At 32.8% G+C, this 21,480-nt stretch overlaps 1 protein-coding gene across 6 annotated transcripts in view; it reads left to right on the top strand.

Moving 5' to 3' along the window:
- The window catches only part of Oma1 (OMA1 zinc metallopeptidase), a 63,379-nt gene that overhangs the window by 34,121 nt on the left and 7,778 nt on the right, over positions 1-21,480 (top strand). For all 6 annotated transcript variants that reach the window (XM_076862385.1, XM_076862383.1, XM_076862382.1 and 3 more), the window contains one exon: positions 8,586-8,735. In XM_076862385.1, coding sequence (XP_076718500.1) covers positions 8,586-8,735 — 150 coding nt within the window. The remainder of the gene's footprint in view (positions 1-8,585; positions 8,736-21,480) is intronic.

Below are 21,480 nucleotides of genomic sequence, written 5' to 3' on the forward strand. Positions count from 1 at the left end.
TCTTGCTCTTCATTGCTTAAAATTCCTCAGATTCTCTGAGGGGGAAGAATGATACATAGAAAGGAAATTTCCCCTCATTGAGCTCCCTTTTCAGGGATTTTTCTTCCTCCAGCCTTGGCTGACTTGTTAACTCTCCAAACTTTTGAACAAGATTTTCTTGTTTTGTCCAGATTTTCTAATTGTTTATGGCAGAAAGATTGGTCTGTTGCAAGCTGCTTTTTCAGGACTAGAAGAGGAAGTTCCTTAATTAGTAATTTTAATAATTACCTAATATTCCATAATAGAAATGATACATTTATTTATTTGCTATTAAAATTTTGGATTATTTCCAGGATATGTTCTTTTTGTGATTGTTCTATAAAAAAGGCATCCTTATTTATATTTCTTTAAATACCATGGACTTTTATACCTTTAGGAATGGTAACCACAAGATTGCTAAAATTTTCATTTTTATATTTAGCACATACTCCCAAGTATTCTCAAATGTTAATAGCAGATTTCACCAACATGTGAGAAAGCCATTTTTCTCATACCCACATCAGTACTTTTTCAGACTTTTTAACTTTTTGTCAATTTGGACAAAAAAGGATGTCTGGCTCCTTTTTTTAAAAATGTTTTCAGTGCTGGCAGTGGAACTCAGTGCTTTGTGCATTCTAGGCAAGTGCTGTACCACTGACCTACTTCACCAATTCTTTTTATTTTATTTTGAGGTAAAATCTTTTTAAACTGTACAGGCTGGTCTCAAACTTGAGATTCCCCTGTCTCAGTCTCCCGAGTAGCTGGGATTATAGATTATAGGCCTGTGCTACCAATTTGACTCATTACTTTTTAAATTTGTATTTTCTTACCTCATGGTAAATTGAACATTGTCTCTCTTCTGTTGGCTTTTATTTTCTCTTTTGCAGATTATCTTTTTTTTTTTTTTTTTTGGCTGGGTAGATTTTAAAAAATAGATATTGCAGGCTCTATACTTGGAAATTCTGAATTAGTAGGTAGATGATAAAGTTCTGATCTGAAAATATTTAAGAACAGACAGTGATTCTGATACCCTTGTAAATTTAGACATTTATGCTTTAAATAATCAAATTCCAATTTTGTGCTTTGGGGAGACTTGGTTAATTTTTTTAAATAGAAAAATGAAATTAGAGAAATTAGTGGAGATTATGATTATGATTATTTGTAACATACAAACCACTTTTTAAAAAGAGTACTTGGATAGATAAAAGTCTGATCCAATTTTCTAAAGTGCACTAAATATTGTTGTGTTTTGTAGTACGTGACTTTTTTTGCCAGTTGTGATAATATGGACTACTAAGCTCAAATGAGAAAGAAATATTGCTACAGATGTTAAGTCATAAATATGTAGCAATGCAGATAATGTCTTTGCTGTGGAAAACTTGTGTTATAAAAATGACATCCCTGAAATATAAGTTTTTATTTCCTGTCAAAAAAGAAAAATAGTGTAAAAGTCTCAAATATTTTATTTATATTGCCATTTATTTTTTGATAGCACCTTTTGGATAATAACACCATCATCTGCCATTTAATACTTATTATATGCCACTATTATGCTTAGTGTTTTATATATATTGCATAATCTGATCTTTCAAATAGTAATTCTGTGAAGTGGTTATTGTTATGACTATCCTCTCCATTTTACAGATGAAGCTGCTGAAGCCCACGTAGGTTGTCACTTTCTTGCTCTCAAGTACAAATGGTAAAGCTGTGATTCAATCCAAGTTTGTATGATTTTAAGGTCTATGCCTCTGTCTATCTATAGTTTTGTTTCTCCAATCAGTTTTTCTACCTCTGTGTTGTATTCCATGCTTACATCCTTTTTCCTCACTCAACTTCTTAGTAGCCTTTGAAATTATTAACCACCTTCCCTTTTAAATGTATGTATGTATTTCTGTGTATATCCATCATTTCAATATAGTATAGAAAGGTATAAATATTATGAACTCATAATGGAATATAATAGCCTTCTCTGCCCCACTTTACACAATCATCTTTTAATTCTTTTAGCTATTCCTATGTAATATGTTTATTTTGAAATTTTTTCATTTATTAAGTTTAGATATTATCTGTTGACTTCTCATTATGGAAGACTCAGCGTTTATTATCTGACTAATGATTTTATGTGCTTATTTGTCCATGTGTATTTCTCTTTGATTAAATATATGCTCAACACTCTTACCATATTCTAATTGGATTGGTTTTATTTACTTTTTTTTACTACTAACTTTAGAATGTTCTTTATAATTTCTGGATATAGTCATTTGTTGGATATGTGATTTGAAAATAGTCTTTCTTTGTCTGTGGTTTGTCTACTTTTTCTTAACAGGGTTCTTTGCTGTGCTGTTGCTTTTTTTTTTTTTTGGTACATTTGCAGAATAAACATTTCATTTTAATGAAGTCCAGTTTGAATTACCTGGATAGAACCTCTATACCAATTTCTGGGGCCCTGCTTCCTTTTGATGCCTTATTACACAAATTCCAGCCATTTCTGGAACCTTCAACTCCTGTCCCCTAACTCCTCTCACTGAGACTTGCCATATTCCACTTGGCTTTTGCCTTCCCATGCTGTGGTTAGGAAACTAATCCCAGGCAGAGATCAGGGGCACATTTTGGGGATCACCTTGAGCTTGAGAGTTTTTCTTCAGTCTGGGATCACAGTTCTGTCTTACCTAATACATTTGCCTTATTTATTTTGCTTAGCTTTATAGATATTAAAAATGAGAACACCAGTCTAGGACTAGTTATTTTCTAATGACTAAAATTATACAATAAGGCCCTTAACTTTTGATGCATTATTATCTGTCCATATTTTATAAGGCACTAGGAGATTTATCAGAAGCTCTGTTTGCATACGTTGGGTTAGTGAACTTCACTGTAAGATGAAGCATGGTCAGTGAGCTCTTTCTTGGAGAACCTTTACATGGAATATAGATAGGCCTTTTCTCTCTCCTTATTTCAGTGTGTTTTCGGATGAATTTTGTGAAATTGGTTGTCAGTGTTTGGGGCTTGAGAGGGCAGAAGGAAGTAGTGTTTCCCATTCATTTTATTAATCCTTTATTACAAAGAGATATTCTCTTAAGTATTTGATTTTGTTGACTCTGCATATCTTAGCTTTTTCGTTGCTATGACCATAAAGACAAGACAAAACAATTTTAAGGAGGAAAAGTTTATTTGGGACTTACATTTTCAGAGGTCTCAGTCCATAGACAACCAGTTCCATTACTCCAGATGAGACTGATCTTCATGGCAGAAGAGTGTGGCAGAAGGAAGTGGCTCACATGATGAACAGAAGGCAGAGATAGAGACTCCACTTGCCAGATACAAAATACACACCCCAAAGGCATGCCTCCAAAGACTCACCTCCTGCAGCCATACCCTACCTGCCTTCAGCCACCACTCAGTTAATCCCATCGTGGGATTAATGCGTTGATTAGGTTAACACTCTCATAACCCAATCATTTCTCCTCTAAACCTTCTTGCATTGTCTCACACTTGAGCTTTTGGGGGATACTTCACACCCACACTGTAAAATTGCATATTCATTTGTTATTGTAACAAATTTTGAGAGTTTACAGTCATTTACAGAAATTAATTTTTTCATTCCTTATTTTAAAAAATTTTTGATTTGTTATATGACAGCAAAATGCATTACAATTCATATTACATATATAGAGCACAATTTTTCATATTTCTGGTTGTATACCAGAAATTAATTTCTTAAAAAAAATTCACAGTTTAACTATTTATTCTTAATTTTGAGTATCTGTTTTTTTAAGTTTTGAAAAGAAAACTAAATTTTTTTTTAAGTGGATCTAAACTGGGAGCATCCTTTTAGGAGGGCATTATATGTGATTGCTTTTTATTGTTATAGTAATTAGAGAGGTATGAGGAGATTACTGTGTTTAATGGGGATTAGGAATGATAAATATTCTAAAGTCTTCACAGGACAAATTGTCTGGTGCTTGGAGCCTATCTTGTCCCTTTGGGAAACACTGCCTGCAGGTTTAACTAACATGAAATAACTGTGCCAATAGCACCATCTAGTGAGGGAATTAGGTACCATGCTGAATCTACTTTCCTTACAGAAATGAGAAAATTAAAAATAATAAATTATAGACTCAGATTTTTGAAGCAGGAAGGAAATTTAGAGCTAGTATAATTCACCTTCCTCTTTTACTGGTAAGGAAACTTACCAAAGAGGTGAAGTGATTTATCTAATAACATGCTTAGTGGCAAGATCCTTTTCCAGGTTAGTATTTTGAGCCTTAATTACAGAGCACTATCTTTGTGTTTTATTTGGATTACTATCTTAGGTTCTTGAAAAGTTATTCATTTAAGAAGAAAAAGTAGTAAATTAGAACATCTCATTTAATAGGTGTGTTATAAAGTAACTTTTATATGCATACATTATGCCTATTATCTTCTTTGCATCTAATTTTATCACCGAGAGAAATGCATATTCACTTACTTTTTAACTGCTACAATTTAAGCTCTGAGTGTTGAATTTTATGATAAAACTTTACTGAACACAGAGAAAAATAGGTACATGAAATTTTATTTAAAACTTTATTGTACTGATTGATGAACTGGAACATTAGCAATCAAAAGAAGCAGAAAACTTGGGCAAAAAAATTTAAATTAAATGAACCTCAAAATAATATGCTCCCACTTCTCCTTTGTGTTGGGACATACAAAATTTTGGTGTAAATCAAATTTGGTTTTTCTTTTTTAGTGAGAAGGATTAGCAAATACTTTGAATGATTTAGATGAAGCTGTCATGAAACTGTGTCACATTCTGCTGGAAAGGAGAAATTTTAAGTTATTTTCTGGAAAAATATCTAGAGAAGTGGGTTACAAAATAAAGTGAGTTTTAGCAAGTGACGCCATCAGTGGTGTTGGAAAACAATGAAACTGTGTGAGTGTGTGAGACTAAAACAAGCTAGTTTCCTGGTAGATAACAAAAAGACAATGGTATGGTAGTGTCAATGACACTCATGATGGTCTTAACAGTGGTTATAATAGCAATGGCAGGTAACATTTTCCCGAATCTGGACATTGTCTGAATGCATTACATATGTTATGGGGATCCCCATAAGATATAGGTCCTGTTATTATCATTTTACAGGTGCAACTGAATGGTAGAGAACTTGAGTAGCTTGCAAAGATCTCACAGATAGTAAGTACCAGAGTAGAGGTATGTTTGTTTCTGACATGAAACTTTCTTGTTTTAACCCATTGGAAACAATTTTAGTGTTTTGCATTATTGTTTCTAAAATAATGATCATTTTTAAAATCCGTTTTGGTCCCTTTAAATTTTATCTCGGTTATTTTTCTAGCTCTAGGAATCCAAGTACCCTTCTGCTACAGTCCTTTGTAGTATTGTCTCACATGATTATTTTATTTACCACAAGTCTATGTGGGATACAGGAGGGGATGCTAGAATGATTAAGGTGTTAATGAGAGTCAAAATTCAGAACAGCTAATACCAAGATTTAACCTCTTGCAGGGAGTGAGGGCTGAACAAGTTTTGTTGGAGAGTCCAGAAATAGAAATAGCAAAATTCGGACACTTTTCAGTTTTATTTTTAATGAACATTTTGTCTACAAGTAGAGTACCAGTAGGCTTCAATGTGGTCTAGACTTGTTATATATTTTTCTCTGTTATTGTTTTGGCATTTGAGAAGTGTTCATACCATAAGAAAAGTTCTTATACTACTTCACTCTTTATGAATATCATATCCCACTGAGTTTCTAACTGAATAGTAGCAAATTCTTTCTCAATAATATGTCCCTTAATGCATATTTATGCATATTGCTACTATAGTCTAGATTAAACTAGATCCTTCTTCACTTATAAATTTATGACATCATCATTTATGACCAAACATAGCACCCTCTAACTACTACATGCCTCTGATTGCTCACCAGGGGGAAGGAGAAGTTGAAATAGTATTGACTGTATTCTGGGTTCTGGCCTGGATATTTTGCAAGATATCAAATTTTATTATCCTGATGATCCACTGCTTTAAATTCAGTTTTATAAATGAATCTTAGACTCTTGGAGACTGAATTTTTGGTTCACAGGCACAAACTCTGGCACCAGATTACTGGATCAAATTTGCAAACTTCACCAAGTTATTACTTAACATCTGTGGCCCGTGGTTTCCTCATCTACTCTTTAAAATGGGGTAATGATAGTACTTATCTCATAAGATTGATATGAGGATTAAGTGAGTTAATATAGTGAGTTAATGTTTATAGTATCATTAATATAGTACCTTGCACATGGTGTCATATAACTGATTATTACTTAAAAGAATAACTGGTATTTTGAACCTAAATGTTTTTGGTTCTAAAACCAATGGTCTTTTCATTAGCCCAGTTTTCTGCCTTACAAAACATTTCACTGAAACACATTACTTGTGTTTCTCTGATTGGATGTAGTCATTACTGATTCTGTTTTAAGAAGGAAAGGTTGTCTAGAAAGTCTTGTTCTTTCTTTCTTTGTTTTCATGTTTTATAAACACAAGTTTCTTATATTTGCTATTATTTTTGTTGAGGCAAGTGAGTTAGGCTTATGATGAAGGGCATATTTATTTAAAAAATGTTTTCACTTGGTGTATAGTTGTGTCTCTTTCTCTTTTGTAGTAAGAACATTTAACACAAGATTTACCCTTTTAGGTAGTCTAGCTTGTGCCATTGCCCTAGTGTTCCCTGTGAGTTGAGGCCAGAGTGTGCTCCTTGGGAAGCTTCTGGGAGTCTTAGGGAAATTGGATAACTACTGCAATGCTCCTTTCCCTTGTAATACCTGTGGGCCCAGGGAAATCTGTCTTGTTTTGGGCAAACTTGGGGGAGGTGAAGGGGTGAGACCATTTTGCCATTCTAGTTCAGATTTCATTCAATTCTGCAGAGTGCACTGGTATCTCAGGCTTGTTTCTAAGTGTGAGTGTTTTCAGAAGGATGTTCCAAGCAAAGTCTATTGAAGTATCATCTTATAGTTTTCAGTATTTCATTTGTTTTTTTGTTTTTACCCTATTAGCTAAGCTGTGCTTTATAAAATGATATGATTTCAATTGGAACTCTTTCAATTCACTGTATATTTTTATGAATTATTTTAGATTACCTTACTTATTTGTCTCTGTCTCAGATTATATTTATATTATGACTGTGATGCCCTGCTATTGCTATTCCTGTGGGTATTTGAAATTCATCCATAAATATTTTTGTGTATATATGATATATATAATTACACACAACTTGTGCATTGATAGATATGTGTATATATATAAAATATAGGTTATATATTTATATGTTTGATATATGTATTCATCTGATATATTCCAGTTAATGCACACATATACATGTCTATCCATATCTGTGCAGTAGGAAGGTCTTCATTATTGTTCTTTAAATATTGAATAAAATTTATTTGAATTTCAAAATTTTACTTGAATTTCAAATTATTTTTTCCTAAATTTTCCCAGCATTTGAAATGGTGTTTGATAAGTATTGATGTAGCATCAATGTAGATGACTTCTATTAGCATGTGATGTACCACATTTGCCTCTTTGGGTGTCACAGTCACACTATTTTAAGAGTTTTTGAAATCACATTTTCATCAATATAATTTTTTTTCTTTGTTTTAATCAAAAGTAAAATATTTGGAAAATAGGTAATCACTTATTTTTCAGTTCTTGTAGAGAGAATAAGTTAAGAAATGTGAAGAAATTGAACAGGCTTATGAAAATATTTATTGTTACCTTATGGAGGATTTAACAATAATTTTTGTTACAAACATTTTAATATACTTCAGAAGTAAAATTTTTATTTCTTCTTTATCATCAAATACCTCATTTATACTCTTAGGGGAACCACTAACAACAGTTTTTAAAGTAGCCTTCCAGAAATATTCTGTTTATATTCAAGTATGTGTATGTAGGTATGAGGGTATGATGGAATTGTATGTGTGCTCATGTATATAAGATATAAGATCCATATATATGTCCTTTAAAAATACTTTGTAAAGATATTCTGAATGGCTTAAATATATTCTTTCTCACATACATTGAGGAAAAGTAGATAAGTTGATGTACATTAAAATATACAACTGTCTTTTGTTTCTGCATGCTTATTTGAAATCTTGTAATTGTTCTAGTGGTATAGATTAGGAGTAAAATATCTTGAGTGTAGTGTAATAACTTTTTATATGTTAAAACATAAAATTTTAAAAATTTATTTTTATATAAGAATAAAAATTTTTATTTGTATAGAAATTTTACCTTTAGTACATATTCTTATTATCCATCATACTGAGAATAGTAGTTCATCTTTGGGGAGTTAGGTATTATTGTGAATGTTGTGTTGGGTGGGGAGTAAAAAGGGACAGTGGCAGTCTCTTTATTTCTATAATATCATAGTATTTGAATTTTTAAAGCCAAAGAACATATTCTTCTTTTATTAAAATGGTGGTAGAAGATGTTTTAAAAACATATAGTGACATAAAGGTACATTTTTAAAAATGTCCTCATAACTAAGTTCACTGTGTGCTTTTATTAATTTTGGTTATAGGCTTGTGTGGATGTAAGAGCCAGTTCAGTGTTTTGGCAGCAGATGGAGTTTGCAGATAGCCTCCAAGGTCATCCCAAGTTACCGGAATGGTTATCTACACATCCTTCTCATGAAAAACGAGCTGAACAATTGGATAGGCTCATACCACAGGTCAGCTAACACTGTACAAAGCAGGAAATTATTTTTGCTCTATCACTTGTCAGTAATGCTGTTATTTCTTTTGCATAGATAAAGAAAGTTCTAGCATGTCAACTATTTGTTTATTATGATTATGGGTTATCAATTTTCAAGGAATTGGGCTGAAAAGTATAATCCTGCATGTCCACAATCGTGGGGAGTAAATTGCTCTGATAGTTGACTTTTATCAGTGGTGAAGATAATCCTTTAGCGTGCGACTTTTAATTTTAACTGATTTGATAAAAGTTTAAAACTAAAATTTAAAATTAATATATATATGTGTGTGTGTGTATGTGTGTATTGTGTGTGTGTGTGTGTGTGTGTGTGTGTGCACACATACATATATATACTACCCTGGTTATAATTTAAGTTTTCCTTGGTGATATAAGCTTTTTGTTAAAAATACCAGTAACTTTATTTTGCTGTATATGGATTTCCAGTTTTTCCAGCATCATTTGTTGAAGAGGCTATCTTTTCTCCAATGTATGTTTTTGGTGACTTTGTCAAATATAAGATAACTGTAATTATGTGGGTTAGTGTCTGTATCCTCTATTCTGTACCATTGGTCTACAAGTCTATTTTGGTGCCAATACCATGCTATTTTTGTTACTATTGCTCTGTAGTATAGTTTAAGGTCTCGTATAGTGATGCCACCTTCTTCACTTCTTCTTGATAAGAATTGCTTTAGCTATTCTGAGTCTCTTATTTTTACAAATGAATTTCATGACTGCTTTTTCTATTTCTATGAGGAATATCATTGGAATTTTGATTGAAATTACATTAAATCTGTATAATGCTTTTGGTAGTATGGTCATTTTGATGATATTAATTTTGCCTATCTAAGAGTAAGGTAGATCTTTCCATCTTCTAAGGTCTTTTTTAATTTCTTTAGCATTCTATAGTTTTCATTGAAGAGGTCTTTCACCTCTTTCATTAAGTTTATTCCCAAGTATTTTAATTTTTTTGAGGCTATTGTAAATGGGGAGGTTTTCCTCATTTCCCTTTCAAAGGATTTGTCACTGATATACAGAAATGCCTTTGAGTTATGGGTATTGATTTTGTATCCTGCTACTTTGCTGAATTCATTTACTAGTTCTAGAAGTTTTCTCATGGGATTTTTTGGGTCTTCTAGGTATAGACTTTCTCATCATGCACAAAACTCAACTCAAAGTGAATCAAGAACCTAGGAATTAAACCAGAGACATTGCATCTATTAGAAGAAAAAGTAGGCCCAATGTTGGATTAGGCCCCAGCTTTCTTAATAAGACTCCTATAGCATAAGAATTAATATCAAGGATCAATAAATGGGATGGATTCAAACAAAAAAACTGTTTCTCAGCAAAAATCAGTGAGGTGAATAGAGAGCTACAAATTGGGAACAAATTCTTACCACATGTATATCAGATAGAGCACTAATTTCTAGAATATATAAAGAACTTAAAAATCTTAATAAACACCAAAAAAAAAAAAAAAAAACCCAAATAGCCCAATCAATCAATAAATGGGCTAAGGAACTTAACAGACACTTCTCAGAAGATGATATACAATCAGTCAACTAATATATGAAAAAAACCTGTTCAACATCTCTAGCAATTAGAGAAATGCAAATCAAAACTACTCTAAGATGTCATCTCATTCCAGTCATAATGGCAGCTATTAAGAATATAAACAATAAGTGTTGGCGAGAACGTGGGGAAAAAGGCATACTCATACATTGCTGGTGGGACTGCAAATTGGTAACCCAACATGGAAAGCAGTATGGAGAATCCTTGGAAAACTGGGAATGGAACCACCGTTTGACCCAGCTATCCTACTCCTCGATCTATACCCAAAGGGCTTAAAAACAGCATACTACAGGGACACAGCCACGTCAATGTTTATAGCAGCTCAATTCACATTAGCTAAACTGTGGTCTGCTTCCCAACTCATACATGACTGTCTTCTATTGGTAATCTCACACTGTGGAAGAAGCAAGGGAATTCTCTGGAATATCTTATAAGGATACTAATCCCATTCAAGAGGGCTTCATTCTCATGACCTACTTACTTCTCAAAGGCCTCAACCCCTAGCACCATGTTGGAATTTCAACATACGAATTTTTAGGGACATGATTATTTATGATATTTGGTTATTTACTCTTACCAAATTCCATTTATATTCTTAATTTAAAGAAAAGTTATTTGAGAAATGCCAGTAAAATGTACCAGGTATAATGTATGGTAATCATTTATCATAAAAGGGCAATGTAGACCTAGTCTCATCAGTTACTGATAATACTGAGGTTCATTGACTGTAAGAGACTCTTCAGTGCTACAAGACCCAGGGACCTGTGGTTCCTTAGGCATCCTGTCTCTAAAACCATAATAAACTAAGATTTCTTTTGGAAATTCCCTTCTTTTTATTTACATCCAGTGAAATTCTTGAAAAAAAAAATGGTTTATTTAAACGGACAAATGTACTAGCCAACTTTGATTTGAAGCCTTTCCTAAATTCTGAGTTGTCATTTCATCAGATTACTGAGGATCTTCAGAGAAGTTAAAAAAAAATGTGCTTTAATTTTTTTTTTAAAGTAATGAGTTGATTCTTAAGTGTGGGAAAAAATGGTTGGAGAAACTAATATTATTTTGAAGCCAATGATGAAGAAAAACATGGGAGGTATTTTTCTTCTAAAAATAAACTATCCTAGTTCAGAAACTTAATTTGAAAACCTCAGATACATTTCTTATATTCCCCCCCCAAGTGATTAAATTCAATTTGAAAGCAATAAAACTGTATTGCAATGTTGGGAATAATTCAGTGGTTGAAAAGAAACTGATAGTATATGGGTATATTGTTAATTAGAATACAAAGTCATAACTCCAAGATTCTAATTCTTTACTATCATAGGTCTAATTTTTATAATGAAAAAAAGCAATTCTTCAGGCAGTGTGTGGAATTATGTGAGTCTATACACTACTAAAGACAGTATTTTAATTCCTATTTCATTTAGGATTTTTTTTTTCCTACTCAAATGAGTACAATATTATATTTTACCTTAGCCTTCTGTCCTTGGATGTTGCTGATGTTATGGCTAGTGATACATGTCTCAAAGGTAGTTGGGACATTGCATAGACATGTCTAGGCCAGAGGCAGTGGCTTTAGTGTCACTCAAAACAGATGATAGTTGAAGCAGTGAGAGTGGATGAGTTCACCAAGGAACTGATACAGACCAAGATCTAGAACAGAGTAGCACCAGAAGTAGTTATTTTCTGTATTTAATTGGTCGGAAGAAGACAGAGCCTATTGTGGGTCAGATTCATAGGAGGAGAACCAAGAAAGCAAGATTCTGTGGTTCTATGATGAGAGTACAAATTTTGGTAATTTTTACTTTGTTCATTTAAATTACTGAAAGTTTAAAATTTTTCTTTTTGGATTCCTTGAATATCATTACAAATATGTATTATTTGTTACAATAGTATGTATTTATATATTTAAGATGTGAATTTGTTTTATATATTTAGCAAATATTTATTAATCACCTATTATGCACTGTGTTGTAGGTGTTTTAGGTCATGTAAACTAGACAGAAATCTACACCTTCATAAAGCTTATTATGCAAAGGGGAGACAGACAATAAATAGGGGAGGTAGGGTCTCTCTGGTGTCTCGTTTTGAGAAGAACACTAATTCTGTTGGATCAGTTCACCCTAAATTTAATTTAACCTTAACCTACCTTCTGTAGGCCTTATCACCAAATATGTACATACTGAAGGTTAGAAATGAGTCATGGGGGGGAACACTTCATTCTTTAGCAGACAGGCAGTGTGTGAGCAGAGATAGGATGGGGTGCTGGAATAGCCCTTTAAAACAGGGTTAGAGAAGGTGCCCCTATGAGGACTCTGGTTTCTTCTCAGAGATGGGTTGCTCGTAAAGAGTTTTGAGCAGAGAATTGGAGGAGTGACAAGTTCTAGCAGATGCTTGGAAGAATGTGATTTACAGCTTCCACAGAGCAGTACAATTTTCGTATATTTTGGAGTACTTTAGCATAGTATATTGTTCAGAAAATAAAATAGTTCCTTTCCTGTTTTGTTCATAAATTGAGATAATGCTTCCAAATAAGAAAAAAATCCTTGCTATTTTTTAATGTAAATTCTGAGATAAAACATGTATAAATGTGTATTTAAATATAATCCTGTGATCCACTAGCATTTAAAAAGGATAAATATAGGTTTGTAGTAATAATATTATTTGTGGTTAATAAGCTGATAAGCTATAATTTTATTTACTTGAAATAATCAGTTAAATTTAGGAAACATATCCCACATATTTTGGTTACCATAACAACTTGGGTGAAAAATTGAAGAACAGATGTTGTATCAACCTGTTGATGTTTAATAGTGTGACAGTTTTAAAATTATAGTTATACTGTTCAGACTTTAAATTCATGTACATCATAATTTGTCCTTGAAAGAGATATCCGTTTTTTCAATAAGAATTTTTATAAAATACGAGTGGACATAAATAAGTTAAATTTACTTAAATATTTATTTTAAAACCAAACATATTTAAATAGATATTTTTGTTCTCTATGTCTTTATTTTTTGTTCTTTTTTGTTATTCTCTACTTCTTATACTTTCCTTTCCCCTCTTTCCCTCCCATTCCTTCTTTGGGAGGTACAGGGAATGGAGGATGATAAAATGTATAGGAGAAGCATTTGAGGATTATTTGGGATTAATAATTTTATTATAATTAATGTCATAATCATCATTTGAATAAGATTTATTTTTAAACATTTTTAGAGCTTTCAATGCCAGCTTTATTTGTTAACTGTTTTTAAAATCTTGATATTCATGTTCAAATTTTAGGTATCAAAATCACTCAGTAACAGGCTGTAAATGCATTCATTTTAATCTCATTTTATTTTGAATCCTTTAAACTTTCAGGAAGCTAGGGGTTTGAACTCATGCGTAAATCATTCTTATGCCTTTATAATTGCACAAAGTAAATGAATAAATCATTACTATTATACATCTCATGAGCAGAAAATATAAGAGTGTTTAACATTAAAGTGAAATGTCATTGTTGGCCAATGTACACAAACATACACTGCTCACCTTACAGAATTTCATTTTGTCTGACATGGAGAGTGTGGAGGAAAAGGCAAATATCATAGCAGCTACTGTAATTGAATTGGCCTCTGAATCATATAAAGCCAGGAGGCCTGACAGTAACATTGTCTAAAACCTTAAAAAAAAAAAAAAAAACATTATATTATACGTGATGTGTATCTGCTTGAGGTTGAAATGAATGGGCTATTAGGAAAAATTGCTTTTGGGTAAGGGAGGGACAGCAATGATATTTTTAGAAAAACATGTTAAAAATTGGAGGTGATTTTTTTTCCCCCTCCTTGATGTGTCTTGCCTTCTGTTTTCAAAGGACACTTTTAATCCAATAATGAGGTCTCTCTGGCATTATTTTCCCTCCTTTTTTTCCTATTAAACTCAATTATTATTGTTTATATTCTAAGAATTAGTAATTGTTTTACTTGATGTAAAGTAGAATAATTCTGATGTGTATCAGCAGTTGTTTCATGAATACTTTAGTTACTGGGAATAAATACAGTGAGTGCCATTCCTAAAATAAATAAATGGGTTTATTATTTACTTTAACCCTTAAAAATTGTATATATTTATGGGGTATGACATGTTTTGATATTTGCTCACGTTGTGGAATGATTAGATCAAGCTAATTAATGTATCCCTCCCCCTAAGCTTATTTTTTTTTGTGAGGGGTGGCAGCATTTAAAATCTATACTCTTAACAGTTTTCAAATATATATTATATATTTTTAGTATAGCATATTTTTGTTAAATATGATTACAGTGATGTACAATAGCTCTCTAAACTTATTCCTTCTACCTGAAACTTTGTGCCCTTTGACCAGTATCTTCCCATGCTCATCTCTTTCCCATAGACCCTGAGAGCTACCATTCTTTCAAATTCTATGAGTTTAACATTTTAAGATTTCACATATAAGATAGATCATATAGTATTTTTTTTTCTGCACCTGGCTTATTTCACTTACCATAATGTCCTAGAGATATATCCATGTTGTTACAAATGACAGGATTTATCATTCGTCTATGTTAAGAGTGGTTGATTATAAAATGTTTTTGTTTGAAAACCTTTCTGATTATTTGTTCATTATAGAGGACAATTCAGGTTAAGTGGCCTGAATTTTTACTTTTTAAATTTTACTTTAAATATTCTTATTCCTGGTTATTTACTTTAAATCACTTCAAAAACTGGTCAGACTAAATTTTCATTGCAGACTATGAAAAGAGTTGAAGTATAAATTTTTCAAAAGATGAAATCATTACTCATTCAAATATAAAATGAATACATGTGTGAATTTGTTAATTAACGTTTGTTAATTAATGTGGGAAACTAATTGTTACAACTAGTGCAAAGGACAACTCAAGAACCATAGTGTGAGCCAAGAAATCATAAATGAGGTTAAGGGGGAAAGCATAGACAGTTTATTCAGGTGCAGAATAGATTGCAAATTAGGAACGCAGGCTCAGACCACACCAGCATTCCACAGCAGGAAAGTGGACTTCAGCTTTTATCAAGTCCAGCAATTGGGAACTGATGCAAAGAAGGGTGGTCGTAAGTTTTGTAGGTCCATCAGAATGTCCAGGTCAAGGCATTGGGTTACTCTGGTATTTCTTGAACATTACATGATATTGTTAGATTCTAGAAAATGGTTCCCTTTGACAGACTCAGTTCCTGCATGATATCTGTGTGATAATCTTGCTCCTGTCAGTAGATCTCTAAGGCTCAGGAAATAATTTTTGCTTTTACTTTTGTTTTTTTTCTTCATGTTTTACATTCTGCAGCCATATTGACTTTTATTTCATTAAGAGTTATATAGGCAGTAAGGAATACAAATAGATGCAAAACTCCATTTATAGAGCAGTAATCAGATTCATCCTATGAGACATAGTTCATTTCCATTTCCCATTTCCATAGACAAGTATCATTTTCATTATTATTAATTTTCTATGACTTACAGAGTTGTGAAATAGCTCAAAGACCATGACAGGTACAGATAACCTAGAAGGGCACACTTAATAGACCACCTAATGATATTTTTTGCCCATTTCAAAGTCTTTTATAATTCTTTGTTTTTATTTTCTATTGACATTCTTTCTCCTTTCAAGAAAAAAGATACCTAATCAAATATCCTATCAGACTAATATATAAGCATGTCTTATTTTATTATTTTGAAGTCATGCAGGTATTATCCTTACCATATTTTTATTCTGTCTCTTAAAAGTAACAACCCACTGTTGTCATTAGTTTTTGTCAGATCTATTGGATTGCAGTTCTTTTTATTTTATGTATTTATTTTAAATTAATTTTTAAATTTACATATGATAGTGGAATGCATTACAATTCTTATTACACATATAGAGCACAACTTTTCATATCTCTGGTTGTATAAAAAGTATATTCACACCAATTCGTGTCTTCAAACAAGTACTGTGGATAATAATGACCATCACATTCCACCATCATTTCTAACCCCATGCCTCCTCCCTTCCCCTTCCAATCCTCAGCCCTATCTAGCGTTTGTCTATTCCTCCCATACTCCCTCTCCCTATCCCACTATGAATCAGCCTCCTTATATCAGAGAAAACATTCGGCATTTGTTTTTTTGGGATTGCCTAACTTCACTTAGCATTATCTTCTCTAACTCCATCCATTTACCTGCAAATGCCATGATTTTATTCTTTTTTATTGCTGAATAATATTCCATTGTGTATATATGCCACTTTTTTATATATACATTCATCTATCAGCTTCCTTAATAAGACTACTTTGGCACAAGAATTAAAACCAAGAATCAATAAATGGGATGAAATCAAACTAAAAAGTTCCTTAGCAAAAGAAACAATCTGTGAGGTGAATAGAGAGCCTATATCTTGGGAGTAAATCTTTACCCCTCACACATCAGATATAGCACTAATCTCTAGGATATATAAAGAACTCAAAAAGCTAAGCACCAAAACAAACAAACAAACAAACAAACAAAAAAAACAAATAACCAAATCAATAAATGGGCCAAGGACCTGAACAGACACTTCTCAGAAGATGATATACAAACAAATATATGAAAAAATGTTCATCATCACTAGCAATTAGAGAAAAGCAAGTCAAAACTACTCTAAGGTTTCATCTCACTCTAGTCAGAATGGCAGCTATTAAGAACACAAACAACAGTAAGTGTTGGCAAGGATGTGAGGAAAAGGCACACTCATACATTGCTGGTGGGACTGCAAAATAGTGCAGCCAATATGGAAAACTGTATGGAGATTTCTTGGAAAATTGGAAATGGAAACACCATTTGACCCAGCTATCCCTCTCCTCATTCTATACCCAAAGGACTTAAAATCATGGCATTTGCAGGTAAATGGATGGAGTTAGAGAAGATAATGCTAAGTGAAGTTAGCATATTACATGGATTGAAGTTCTTAATGTTAAATTCCTTAGGTATTTTAAAAAGTGTATATATGCTTGCTTTCAGAAATTAAGGGATGGAGTTGGAAGTAGAGGTAGTAGTAAAGGGGTTGGTTTCATTTTCCAGGAGGAACATTTAAAACTTTCATGAGCCATTTAAAATTTACTAAAAACACTGCTGTAAAATCAAGAGTGAAGTTGCATACAGGCAAAAGTGATAGAAGAGAAGTGAGGACAGAGAGGAAAAGTACTTTAAAATGTATGTTTTAGTTTTAAATTTTAAAAACCCATGTAAAAGTAGAGAATGATTTGAATAATTAATGAAACTCAATTTCACTCATCTAACAGTATCAACCCTTTTATGCATTTGCTTATCTGTCCTTTTCTGCTTCTCCCCCAGATGTATTTCAATGTAAATAGCAGACATCAGGGTATTTTATCCCTAATTATCTGGGAGGAAAAAATAACTCTTTACCCTTCATAGTTCTTCCTTAGGACAGGTTTCCCGTAACAAAGGGCAGATTAACAAGAGAGAAACAGATGCAAGTTTATTAACATGTAAACTTCATGTACACATGAGTGATACCAGGGAAAGAGGATTTTGAATTCAGGCTTAAATAACATCTTCAGCTGAAACACAGAGAGCATAGTGAGGGCCTTGCTATGGGGAGATGGACAGAAAAGCATGGTAAGCCAGTGTGGTAAGGTGTATTGTGCAGGTTTAAGTCAGTATCTTTCCATTGTTTAAAGTCTCCAGTGATTTACAGAGTAATCTTTTTCTTCCTGGTACAGAGAAATACATTTTCTTTATAGATGTAAATTTCTCTAACAAAAGGGTAACTTCTGCCATTTTCAGAGCTTCTTCTGTGTGTGTTGTTTTTTAAAATAAGTTCAAAATAATTATTGTGCTAAAGAGATATTTGGGATGTCATTTTCTGGACTGATAGTCATATTTTGGGATGATATGTCGGGAACTTCATTGCAGGGGAACAAAATGTCTTCCTTTTACACTTCTGTTTTTTGGGGGGTTACCCTAGTTATTAAATTCATGTAAAACAGTGTAAAACAGTTTAGTAGGAGAAAAACCATATTTATTTATATACATATGCACTGGAGTCCCACAACAATATGAAATTCAAAGAAGAGTCAGATCATTAGAGCTTATATAGTATCCTGAGCTACAGAAAGGAATAAGATTGGGGCTTTTAGGGTGGGGTGAGATAGAAATTCCAGGAGGGTAAAGGGAGGAAATGTATGGTGAATAAAAGTTGCCTTGTTATACAGATAAAAAGTCTCTCAAGTAATAAAGTTGAAGAATAGATGGTTATCTGGGCATGGCATCAACCTCCAGTCTCTTCTCCTGTGCTGTGAGTTAATCTTCCCTGATTGATAAGATTACCCAAGAAGAAATTCTTCTCAAGAAGAAATTCATAACAGTTGAGTTCCTTTAGGAGTATCTGTCTTTAGGCAGATGGGGGGTTTAGACAAAGCCTTGCTTTCCTTCTGTGTTCTCCAAATGTCCTTAGTTCAAAGTAATCAGCATACCTAAGTGCCATATTCAGGGTAGCATTTCCTGAGCTTGTTCACTGTATACTTCAATATGCATTTCAGGAAGTAGTGTCCATATATTCTGTAAGTATACCATTATCCTCTTACATGGGTTCAGCTTAACATGGCTGCAGCTAACTTGAGTTGTCATCTCCATGATGACTTTGGAATAACCTTACTTGGTTTTCCGGCATTTACCAGGAAACTGTAAATAGACAAAACCATTAGTCATTCCAGCAAGGATGAAGTCGCTTTTGTCCTAACCAATATATATGACTTCTTTCTGACCCAAATTGAAGGGGTATAACTGGTCTCGCTGCCACATTTCTGACAGTAAGTCCCCAATAAATTGCACTCTGGCCTAATGATACTTTGGGGCCCAATTCTCATATACTGAGGCTAGGTTGTTCTGTAACACCTGCTTAAGGAAATTCATGGTTTTTCCTTAAATTTAAACATATGTTCATATTTAGATATTTAGATTTCTCTGCGTCAAAATAGAGTTTTATATTGGGTTTGTTCAGATTGTGATCCATTATGGTACACATATTGCATTTTGTCCTCATGACCCTTCAGTCTCCTTGACTTTAGAACAGTACCCCTCACTTTGATCTTGCTTTTCAATATGTCATTGACTTGTTGAATAGATCTTCTCCCACATTCTAGATTCTAGATTTATTTGATTGCTTCTTTCTGGTATCATCTAACTTGTTTCTCCACACACTTGTAACTTGAAGTCCAGTTGGGGCAAAAGCATTTTATAGGCAGCGTATTATGCTTCCCATTTCTTAATATCTGGCTACCCTCATGCTCCAGAGTCCATCAGTGTGTTTTCCTGACTCTTCAATTGTGCATTAAGTTTCCCCCCTTATAGCTAACAAGAGATTGTGGGGTGATAATTTCATACCCTACAATTATCCAGTTCTCAACCTGAGCTTTTATGATTGAGAAACCATCTTCCTTTTCTATTTGAAGAGGCTGACCTTAGTGTATGTCTTCAGGAGGAGTCTATATAAAACAGTGAAGAAGGAAATTAGACCAGCCAAATCAACCCTATTGAAATAACGAATGCTAAAGTTATATTTTTCTCCTATTCAAGAGTAGATTGAACAGGTAGGTAAGAAAGGCTTAAAAAATCAGAATAATAATAAGTGTACAAGAGTTAGAAAAAATAGCTGAAAAGAGAAGAATGATAAAGGTAATTTTATCTAAAAAATTTATTGAATATTTCAGTGTCCTTAACTAGTATCACCAGAGGAACCTCATTTAAACTAAATCCAGTAATAACATTGAAAAACAAAGCCTCAGAAATGCCCATTGTCTCCTCATAAGATAAGCCTTAATAGTAGAAAAACATAAAAAAGGAAAAACAAAATATCAGGTGTCGTTTCAAAATTTCACTGCTGGAGTGAGCAGAGGAGGTAGCAAGAGCTCCTACAGAGGCAGTGCCACCTGAAGCTGGCATGATAAGCCTGACTTGACTGCTTCAAAGTGACAGAACAAGAAAGAATGACTATACAAATGTAAGATACGTTCCTTTTCGAAAATTGCAAAACTTGTGAATACAGCAGAGCTATAAAACTTTCAGAGGAGGCTATAAAAACCAGAATTGATGCCTCAGAACAAAGACTCATTGATTTGGAAGATAGAGGAACGTAGCACAACCGAATTAAAACACTCAAAGCCAAAAAATGTCCAAAAATGAAAGCATATTGAAAGACACCAGGAAATCTAAGTTGCATAACAGTATGAGGGACAGATGCGATCATTTTTTTACTGGTGTCTTCATTTCTTTGTGGCATCTATATCACTCACTTTCTGTTGTCATTGTTTAGATACTATTTCTCAAGATGTGTTTTTTAGAAGATTCCCAGAATATCACGCATGAGAACTGCTGACATGGCAAAACTTGAATATTTAAATTTATGAAGGATCCAGTCTTCATTGAAACGATGGGCCCTTACCAGCTTCCTAGGTAAAAAAGCAGTCATACCAGAGTAAGAATGATTTTTAACCTTACTTTTCAGATTCTTGAAGAAGTATGAGTCTAGGGGAAAAGACAACCAAAAAAAACACAAAAAAATTAATACACTTTGGTATGATATCTAGCCATACTGATATTCTTGCTTTTAAGATGGAAGATCCTTCATAAATGTAACTCTAACAACATGTCAATGAAGTACTCGTTAGCATCGGTGTTTTTTCCCCAGAATCTATTGATGATCAGGAACTAAATTAACTGCACAGTTTAGTTTCTATGATTATATCATTCTTAATTTTATATTATGCCATTGTTAAAGAACCACAAAACAAGTAAGGAATTTAAAAATCAGTTGTATGATATGTAAAATAAGGTGTAACTGACATAAGAAACAAAATGCTAAGTAAAAGGAGTAAATCAAATGCACACTTTTCACAAAATATTATTGTTTGTAATATAAAATGTTATGATTTAAAATTTCAGAACATAGTATTAAGTTATTATAACAAAAGTGAAAGGTAAATGACCACATAAAAATTAAAACCATGTGAATGAAAGGTGAGAGATAAATCAACAAACAACATGAGAATACCTTACAATAAATAAATTTTATAATGACATTTTTCTGTTTTTATGGGTTGCTGCCAAAGCTATATTTAGAAAGAATTTCATCAATTTAAATGTCTCT

The sequence above is a fragment of the Callospermophilus lateralis genome, chromosome 7, assembly GCF_048772815.1.
Source record: "Callospermophilus lateralis isolate mCalLat2 chromosome 7, mCalLat2.hap1, whole genome shotgun sequence".
In the NCBI taxonomy this organism is placed as follows: Eukaryota; Metazoa; Chordata; class Mammalia; order Rodentia; family Sciuridae; genus Callospermophilus; species Callospermophilus lateralis.